Source organism: Nanorana parkeri, unplaced genomic scaffold (genome assembly GCF_000935625.1).
Source record: "Nanorana parkeri isolate BGI_ZX_2015 unplaced genomic scaffold, ASM93562v1 scaffold15, whole genome shotgun sequence".
Classification (NCBI taxonomy): domain Eukaryota; kingdom Metazoa; phylum Chordata; class Amphibia; order Anura; family Dicroglossidae; genus Nanorana; species Nanorana parkeri.
The window spans coordinates 784,524-794,359 of NW_017306283.1; the positions used below are offsets into that span (position 1 = coordinate 784,524).

The 9,836-nt window shown below is 52.7% G+C and overlaps 2 protein-coding genes across 2 annotated transcripts in view; one reads left to right on the forward strand and one right to left on the reverse strand.

Annotated features, from left to right (window-relative positions):
- Window positions 1-1,558, reverse strand: part of LOC108788491 (voltage-dependent L-type calcium channel subunit alpha-1F-like) — a 72,323-nt gene extending 70,765 nt beyond the window's left edge. Inside the window, 2 exon segments of the mRNA XM_018558251.1 lie at window positions 1,039-1,144; window positions 1,380-1,558. Coding sequence (XP_018413753.1) covers window positions 1,039-1,144; window positions 1,380-1,558 — 285 coding nt within the window.
- Window positions 1,559-6,102: 4,544 nt separating this feature from the next.
- Window positions 6,103-9,836, forward strand: part of CCDC22 (coiled-coil domain containing 22) — a 27,027-nt gene continuing 23,293 nt past the window's right edge. Inside the window, exons 1-3 of the mRNA XM_018558529.1 lie at window positions 6,103-6,321; window positions 8,742-8,919; window positions 9,387-9,519. Of these exons, the coding sequence (XP_018414031.1) occupies window positions 6,272-6,321; window positions 8,742-8,919; window positions 9,387-9,519 (361 nt within the window). The 5' untranslated portion in view covers window positions 6,103-6,271. The remainder of the gene's footprint in view (window positions 6,322-8,741; window positions 8,920-9,386; window positions 9,520-9,836) is intronic.

Genomic DNA, 9,836 nt, shown 5'->3' on the forward strand with positions numbered 1-9,836 from the left:
CGGGACCCCAATCACGTGCACTCACTATAATAACCGTGAACGGCTAAAAATGAACATGTTTTAATAAATATGTCATTGTAAGGGGGGGTGGGGGGTGTCCTAGAAGTACAGGATCATTGACAGGTAAAGGTAAATGCGGGGTGTCATGACCCCGCCCCCTGATGGGCGCCATCATGGCACCTGTCATTCAGAGTGAACGAGTGCAGAGAGCGCTGATGTCATCACGTCAGCACCGCAGTGAGCACTGCCCGTCCATGCTTGTAAGGGTCACAGATTTTTGTACCACCGGGGCCTTGATTGTAGGACAAAGGCAGGTACTGAAGCTCCTTGTACTCTACTTCCCACCCTGGAGTCTACTGGAGCTCATGTACATGCAAGTGCAGCATGTCCCTGTTGCCATTGGGGTCTGAACATGGACTGAGAACATCTCCTTACACTCACAGACAGGAACATTGGGTCATTCATGATGTAGTTAGTATTCCTTATCACTTGAAAAATTGCCTTGGGGATGGAGAACAGAGAAGCAGGGAAGGGGAGGAGGACCTTGGTTCTGTACCACCTGGGCCTTGACTGTAGGACACAGAAGCATCCCTCTGACAGGTACTGAAGCACCCTGCACTCTACTTCCCACCCAACCACATCTTCAGTGCTTGTAAGGGTCACAGATTTTTGTACCACCGGGGCCTTGATTGTAGGACAAAGGCAGGTACTGAAGCTCCTTGTACTCTACTTCCCACCCAACCACATCTTCAGTGCTTGTAAGGGTCACAGATTTTTGTACCACCGGGGCCTTGACTGTAGGACAAAGGCAGGTACTGAAGCTCCTTGTACTCTACTTCCCACCCAACCACATCTTCAATGCTTGTAAGGGTGACCAATTGCGGCATGCAAGGTCCAGTTCAAGAGACTAAAAAAAAGGAGCCTTACAAGGGCCTAAGATTGCCCCACCTGAGGCCTGAACTAGCTGGCAAAGTACCTTCTCCCAGGTATTGGACCTACACTGTCTGCTACCTCATGCCACTCTTACTCTCTGCTTACCAGGTTGTGGTTGGCTATGTTGGAGTCATCTTCAGGAAAAGGGATGTAGACACCCAGCGCCACACAGTTGGCAAAGATAGTCATGAGGATAAGGATATCAAAAGGTCTGAGATCAAGTTTTAAGGAAAGAAACAAAATTCACGTGAGCACACCAAGAGTTGACAGAGCTTCCTATGCTCCTGGGCTCCACCTAGGGGCAGTAGTGCCATGCAAACTGCATTTATAAATCGGCCCCCATCTCCCAGGTGCAGAGGAGTCAGCCGTCACTGGTCAGGGGTTGGCCCAGTCTCCACCTACAGCTAAAATCATTGAAGAAAGCATAACATCATTGGAAAGGATACTTCCACTCCACAATGCTGATGCAGGCCCTTCGAATGGGGTTGTTGAGGTACAAACAGAAAAGAGCCCTGGGGCTGCGGTGCACCCCACCGGCCCCTTGGTTTTTATGCTTGCTGTAGTGCTGGCGCCTCTTGTGAGCCTGTGAGCTGCCGGTGGAATTCAGGGTATCGGTTCCATTCATCACCACTCCATCTACGGAATATCGCCAACAAGTCAGGACCGCCTCCGCTGTTTCCATAAAGGGCTCCGCCTCTTCGCTGGAGTACGGCGGCGCGGGCCCTGGGTGAGAATGACATGATAGGTTGAAGCCATTATTGTACATATCCATTTTTGCTTGAACCCTAATAGGAACTTTTCAATGAGGGCTCCTACAGTGACCATAGATAGGGAAGGTTGACCATGGCTATGGGCCAGCAGGGTTTTAGAATGGAGAGCAGACAATTCCCTGCTCTGCTTATCTCAAGGGAGGGATAGGGCCAGCTGCCAGAGGAGTGAGGGATAAGGAAAGTAAAGCTGCATTTGAATGGTACCCTGGACACTAATGAGCATTTATCCCTTGCAGGGCAGGGAAAGCCCCACTACCAGGTTCGTTTGGAATTTTGCCATAGAGTTGAACTTTTAGGGTGCATGGGGCTTTAAATGCCTCCTGAGGGTTATACATCTCTTCATCACACAGCACTTGCTCCAGACTAGTCACCCCCCACATCGGTGGTCAGAGTACTGCCCTTATATTGGTGGTGAATGCAATGCCTCCTTACAATGGTGGTCATTGTAGTTCTTCCTTATATCAGTGGTCTGTGTTGTTCCCCTTACATTGGTGGCCAGTGTAGTGCCCCCTTGGTGGTGAGTCAGTCTTGTGCCCCCTTTATTGGTGGTGAGTCAGTCTAGTGCCCCTTTATGGTGGTCAGTGTAGTGCCCCCTTTATTGGTGGTGAGTCAGTCTAGTGCCCCTTTATGGTGGTCAGTGTAGTGCCCCCTTTATTGGTGGTTAGACAGTCTAATGCCCCTTTATGATGGTCAGTGTTGTGCCCCCTTTATTGGTGGTGAGTCAGTCTAGTGCCCCTTTATGGTGGTCAGTGTAGTGCCCCTTTATTGGTGGTGAGTCAGTCTAGTGCCCCTTTACTGGTGACTCTTTCCAGCTCAAGGACATCCTTTCTGTGGACTGGTGACCAAAACTGGACCACATACCCCAGATGAGGCCGAACCAGTGATGTGTAAAGAGGCACAATTATAGAACAATCATAAAGACCCAGCTTTTCACATGAGCATGTGGAAGACCGCTGGATCAGAGCTGTGTTGGCTGTAGGTGGAGTGTGACTGATGGCACCTTTCAATGATAGAGCTGGGCTTTAGAAGACTTTAGGTTGCCCCCATAATGTCACGTCGATCTACAAGCCGGTCAGTGCAAGTCATGGTAGTGAAGCAGAAACACATTTTGCTGTTCTATCCCTTAATCTTCCTCTAGGCCTGCCAATCACATACTGCTGAGCTAAGTAGTTTTTGGTGGAAAAAAAAAAGACTTAGCTTAGCTCTTCATATCTCAAGGGATTTCCTTTCTGCAAAATAATTTTCCGACCCTATATCCTCCATGTGCTAAATCTGTAACAGCCACTGACCCGACACCTACCTTTTCCGTTCTCCTCTGTCTCCGTCATCCTCCTGATTACAAGGGACCGCCGAGTTTCCGCAAACCGTGGGCAACCATCAACGTCTCAGCAGTGGGGGCCTGGCGACTTCTATCCACCGATGGTCCAGACGCACCTTATTGTTCCTCCGGCATTCTAACTCTCCACTTCCTCTCTCCTAGGCTGGGAAGGAGAAAGGCACATAGAGAGATTAGTCGGATGGACAGATGTACAGCGGCTGGGTACAAGCGCCCAAGTCAACAGTCACAAAAGTGGAAATACATTATAAGAACGTCGTCTAGGAAAAGCCGGGTGCCCGGGAAGTGTTGGGGAGTCTCACCTGGTGATAATAGGGGTGCAGTTTCCTCTCCATCGCTTGCTGGCCCCTTTGCCACCAATGCCCAGATCCAGCTGGGTTTCCTGAGCTCTCTCGCTCATCCCTCCCTCCGCCCAGGGATTACCACAGATTGAATGCTGAGCCTTTAAAGCAGGTGGGGGGAGGGACCCAGGGTGGCGGTGACATAGGGAATCTATACACAGGATGCAAAGCCTCATTATATTAATATAGAGGGTTACAGATTGATGGAGGAGAAGTCTGCCCGTTTAGAAGCATCCTGACACAGATTCATGGCCATCAGTAAAGTAAGGGCATGCACACTAATAGAGAGAGGGAGACATAAGGACTGTCACTTCTAAGCACCCCTGGTTCCATGTGGACGGTCCAGCAGAGCGCCATCCAGTGGAGGGCATCTACAGATGAATGTTAAGCTCATTATAAAACACGTATCAGGCTTTAAGAAAGTTTTTGTAAGAACCTCAAATTTTCACCGGCCCAGCTTTCTAAGATGACAAAGAGGTGGCACTGAGTCCATGGCACACCTTGGAGCCTGGCCCACAGTTCATGCAAGGTGCTGTAGTCAATTGGTGGATGGCGCCGCAATGTAACCATAAGAAAATAAGTATTTTTACCAGAACACCTTGGTACCAAGGTTACATGGCAGTTTCATGGACCATGTAAATGGGGGCGCCATGGGATCTTCACTAGCCCACCATGGTACCAAGGTTACATAGCAGTTTCATGGACCAGGTAAATGGGGGCGCCATCGGATCTTCACTAGCCCACCATGGTACCAAGGTTACATGGCAGTTTCATGGACAATGTAAATGGGGGCGCCGTTGGATCTTCACCAGCCCACCTTGGTACCAAGGTTACATGGCAGTTTCATGGACCATGTAAATGGGGGCGCCATGGGATCTTCACTAGCCCACCTTGGTACCAAGGTTACATGGCAGTTTCATGGAGCATGTAAATGGGGGCGCCATCGGATCTTCACCAGCCCACCTTGGTACCAAGGTTACATGGTAGTTTCATGGACCATGTAAATGGAGGCGCCATCGGATCTTCACCAGCCCACCTTGGTACCAAGATCCTTATTTATCTTTTAGCTCCGGGCATATAGGCGAAGACAACACTCCATTTGCACCCCCATTTACATGAAATGGCTTCCACTGATATCACTGCACACTGGGAGCTTCTCACAATATGCATTAAAAGCTGCAGCAAGTCAGATAGAGTCCGCCTCACTTCCTGGCTGGAGGACATAGCATCACGTAGCACTTTCACACTGACACCAATGCTGGGGGGTTATTATTGTGGTCACTGACACCAATGCTGGGGGGTATTATTGCAGCTGCTGACACCAATGCTGGGAGTTATTATTGCTGTCACTGACACCAATGTTGGGGGTTATTATTGCTGTCACTGACACCAATGCTGGGGGTTATTATTGCAGTCACTGACACCAATGCTGGGAGTTATTATTGCTGTCACTGACACCAATGTTGGGGGTTATTATTGCGGTCACTGACACCAATGTTGGGGGTTATTATTGTGGTCACTGACACCAATGTTGGTTTTTTTTATTGCGGTCACTGACACCAAGGTTGAGGGTTATTATTGTAGTCACTGACACCAATGTTGGGGGTTATTATTGTGGTCACTGACACCAATGTTGGGGGTTATTATTGTAGTCACTGACACCAATGCTGGGGGTTATTATTGCGGTCACTGACACCAATGTTGGGGGTTATTATTGTAGTCACTGCCACCAATGCTGGGGGTTATTATTGCTGTCACTGACACCAATGTTGTTTTTTTTTTATTGCGGTCGCTGCCACCAATGCTGGGGGTTATTATTGCGGTCGCTGACATGAATGCTGGGGGTTATTATTGCAGTCGCTGCCACCAATGCTGGGGGTTATTATTGCGGTCGCTGACATGAATGCTGGGGGTTATTATTGCAGTCGCTGCCACCAATGCTGGGGGTTATTATTGCAGTCGCTGACACCAATGTTGGGAGTGATTATTGCGGTTGCTGACACCAATGTTGGCGGTTATTATTGCGGTCGCTGCCACCAATGTTGGGGGTTATTATTGCGGTCGCTGCCACCAATGCTGGGGGTTATTATTGCAGTCGCTGACACCAATGCTGGGGGTTATTATTGCAGTCGCTGACACCAATGCTGGGGGTTATTATTGCAGTCGCTGACACCAATGTTGGGGGGTGATTATTGCGGTTGCTGACACCAATGTTGGGGGTTATTATTGTGGTTGCTGACACAAATGTTGGGGGTTATTATTAGTATTCCTCCTTACTTCTTCCTCAGAGTCTACCTTAAAGTTTATGAGGGAAGGTGTGAGCACTGTGAATAAGTATTTACATTGTTTTAAGCACTTGAAAATGCCCATAACCTCCTAATACATACATTTTGAGGGCGCTGACAATTCCCAGACAGGAGAGTCCTGACATGAGGCCATTGCCTGCAGCAGCAGGTCGAGTTCTTCCTGTCAGGCCTACTTGGCTTTGGGCCTAACGAGACGCAAAGCGTGCTAACATGAGTGACAAGCTATATATGAGCCATATCGTTCCTTATTTCACATAGCAGAAGGATTCTCATCCTCCTCTGCAGCTTCAATAGGCATACTACACACAGAGCTAGCGGGATCTGACCAGCACTGCCTGGCAACGTTACACGTACCGGACTACACCTCCCATCTCCCTCCGCGGCCGTGCCCGCAGCCGAGTCTGTGTGGGAGTGGCCGCGGTGCATTGTGGGCAGTGTAGTCCGGAGGTGAGCGGCTTCCTGTAGAAAGTGTAGAGGGAAGAATGTAGTGCAGGGATGGGGCAGGACGCCGGCTGCTGCTTCTAGACACAGACAGGTCAATGTGTGGAGAGCCAGAGGGCACACAGACACCCACAGAGCCGTGCCATGGAGGAGGTGGACCGCATCCTCATCCACACTCTGCGTACCTTCGGCACGTAAGTAGCCGTCAAAGGGGGAGGTCATGTGACTGCAGCCCCTCTGCACCCTCAACCTCCTCCTCCGTCATATCTGGCGTCATGTATGATTGTAGCATCATGTCCCCCCATCCCCCACCTACATGTGACCTCAGCTCCATCATTTCCCACCTCTAGGGACTGTCGTCCCCATCATGACCCACATCATGTGACCTCATGCATTCATCATGTCTCCCCATGTCCTCCCCATCATGACCCAGATCATGTGACCTCAGCTCCATAATTTCCCACTTCTAGGGACTGTCCTCCCTGCTTTGGTCCACATCATGTGACCTCATGCATTCATCATGTCTCCCTTCAAGGGACTGTTCTTCTTGTCATGACCCACCTCCGCTCCATCATTTCCCACTTCTAGGGACCGTCCTCCCCATCATGACCCACATCATGTGACCTCAGCTCCATCATTCCTACTTCTAGGGACTGTTCTCCTCATCATGACCCAGATCATGTGACCTCCGCTCCATCATTTTCCACTTCTAGGGACTGTTCTTCTTGTCATGACCCACATCATGTGACCTCAGCGCCATAATTTCCTACTTCTAGGGACTGTCCTTCTCATCATGACCCAGATCATGTGATCTCAGCTCCATCAGGGACTGTCCACCCCATCATGGCCCACATCATGTGACCTGTGTGACTGCAGCTTTATTATGTCCCCCTGTGTCATGTGACTCCATGTGTAAGGATCTGCAGCTTTATTATGTCCCTCAAGGGTCATTCCTTCTCATCGTGCCTCCCTAAAGTGTATCTAAACCCAAAACCAAAAATGTGATATAACACACTTCCTGTCCTAGGATGACAACGCTCACACACTGTACTGTGTCTATGGAGGAGCAGTGTTGTCACCCTACTGATTGACCTAAAAATCTCTCCTCATCTCCTGCCAGAAATGCACTGTGGGCTGCAGTGCCCGGGAGGGGGAGTCGTGTCATGCCCCTTGCAATGACTCATGGGACTTGTAGTTCCACCACAGGTGGGGTGCCGAGGTTGCCCACCCCTGTCTTAGAGTAATGATTTTATGAAATAAGTTATTCTTTGTTATCATAGGCCCACTAAGTGCTCATTCACATGGGCCCAAATCTCTGCCCCCCGAGAGCCACAAGGTGCTGCGTGCATCCTGCCAGTACAAAGCAATCACAGGTTGTATGCCGGTAAACGCTGCTCCTGGGTGGCACGCCAGGCGAGGTCTCCTGAGTGGCACACCAAGTAAGGGCTCCTTGGTGGGACGCCAGGCAAGGTCTCCTGGGTGGCACGCCGGGTAAGGTCTCCTGGGTGGCACGCCGGGTAAGGTCTCCTGGGTGGCACGCCAGGTAGGGTCTCCTGGGTGGCACGCCAGGTAGGGTCTCCTGGGTGGCACGCCGGGTAAGGGCTCCTGAGTGGCACGCCAGGTAAGGTCTCCTGGGTGGCACTCCGGGTAAGGGCTTCTGAGTGGCACGCCAGGTAAGGTCTCCTGGGTGGCACGCCGGGCAAAGTCTCCTCGGTGGCACGCCGGGTAGGGTCTCCTGGGTGGCACGCCGGGTAAGGGCTCCTGAGTGGCACGCCGGGCGAGGTCTCCTGGGTGGCACGCCAGGTAAGGTCTCCTGGGTGGCACGCCGGGTAAGGGCTCCTGAGTGGCACGCCGGGCGAGGTCTCCTGGGTGGCACGCCAGGTAAGGTCTCCTGGGTGGCACGCCGGGTAAGGGCTCCTGAGTGGCACGCCGGGCGAGGTCTCCTGGGTGGCACGCCAGGTAAGGTCTCCTGGGTGGCACGCCGGGTAAGGGCTCCTGAGTGGCACGCCGGGCGAGGTCTCCTGGGTGGCACGCCAGGTAAGGTCTCCTGGGTGGCACGCCGGGTAAGGGCTCCTGAGTGGCACGCCGGGCGAGGTCTCCTGGGTGGCACGCCAGGTAAGGTCTCCTGGGTGGCACGCCGGGTAAGGGCTCCTGAGTGGCACGCCGGGCGAGGTCTCCTGGGTGGCACGCCAGGTAAGGTCTCCTGGGTGGCACGCCGGGTAAGGGCTCCTGAGTGGCACGCCGGGCGAGGTCTCCTGGGTGGCACGCCAGGTAAGGTCTCCTGGGTGGCACGCCGGGTAAGGGCTCCTGAGTGGCACGCCGGGCGAGGTCTCCTGGGTGGCACGCCAGGTAAGGTCTCCTGGGTGGCACTCCGGGTAGGGTCTCCTGGGTGGCACGCCGGGCAGAGCCGTTGATTGGCCAGTTCTGCCTGAACATTGCTCCCCGAGTCTCTTCATCAGATTTCCCGAACTGTCTTCAGCGTTTGGGGTGATGACTTCAATCAAGCACCGTTGTCATGGCAGCACAGATCTGCCTCCACGGGTCACCTGACACATGTCTGCATTCCTGTCCATGTTCACCATTTTATTTTGGAAACGCCTCTTTTTCTTTGCAGGGAAATTTCAGAAGAAGTGCAGAGCGTGCGCCAGTTCACCACGGAGATCATTGTGGAGGCGGTGGTGCGATGTCTGCGCGTCATAAACCCCTCCGTGTCCTCCAACCTCGGTCACATCCTGCCCCCCGGGATGTCCGCCCGCTTCCGGATCGGCACCAGCCTGGCGCAGGCCTGTCAGGTGAGGAGGGTCCATTGGGGACAGAGAGCGCATCTTTGCTAAAGGAGTCACTGACCTGGACCATGGGTGATGTCAGAACCGCCAAGCTGCGTGTTTCATTCCCAGAGGCCATTGAGTGAGCGCGTTTTCAGAAGGAGGTCGGCAATGGCGGCCTACGTTCTCCTCAGTACAAATTTCCTCTAATGGATCAGAGCAATTATAAATAAAATGCACTCGCCTCGCAGCCGTTCTTGCGGCTGCCATATTGGTTAGCATCACGCCGGTAGATCTTCAGTGGGCCGGATGCTCCTGATAAGTATCTTCCCTCAGGGACCGTCTTCAAAGCGTCTCCCGCTGCGGAAAGCGGCTCCATAGGACCCGATGGGAAGGCCAATGCACGTCCCCTTTGGGCTTAGGGTTACCCCCATGTCAGGCTTTATATGTATGAATGGGATGGAACTAATATTTGCCTCTTTGAATCCTTCCAGGACCTGGGGTACAGCGGGGAAGTGGGTTACCAGACCTTCCTGTATAGCAGCGAGCCAGATATCCGGGCGCTTCTGATCTTCCTAGCCGAAAAACTGCCCAGGCACTCCCAGGAGGATGCCCACCAACCAGCAGGTATGTGGGCGACTTGGGGCTCAGGGGAGAGGCGCACACACTGTATTTAGGCCCGGTTTAACCCTTTCCTTGCCAACGACGTATGCCGTACGTCGCTGGCAGCGGGCCCCTCTATACAGACTCTGACTCTGTTCAGCCGACGTTCGGCTTTTACACTGGAAGCCATTCTGGCGGCTGAGCTGTAACCAGATCGCTTCCAGGGGCAGGTTAACAGTACCCCCACCCCCACCTTGCTTCCCTGCCCCTCCTGCGGGCCCGGGACCAGCATCATGGGTGTCAGCAGGTAGAAAGGAGAGACTGGCGACTTCCCCCCCCCC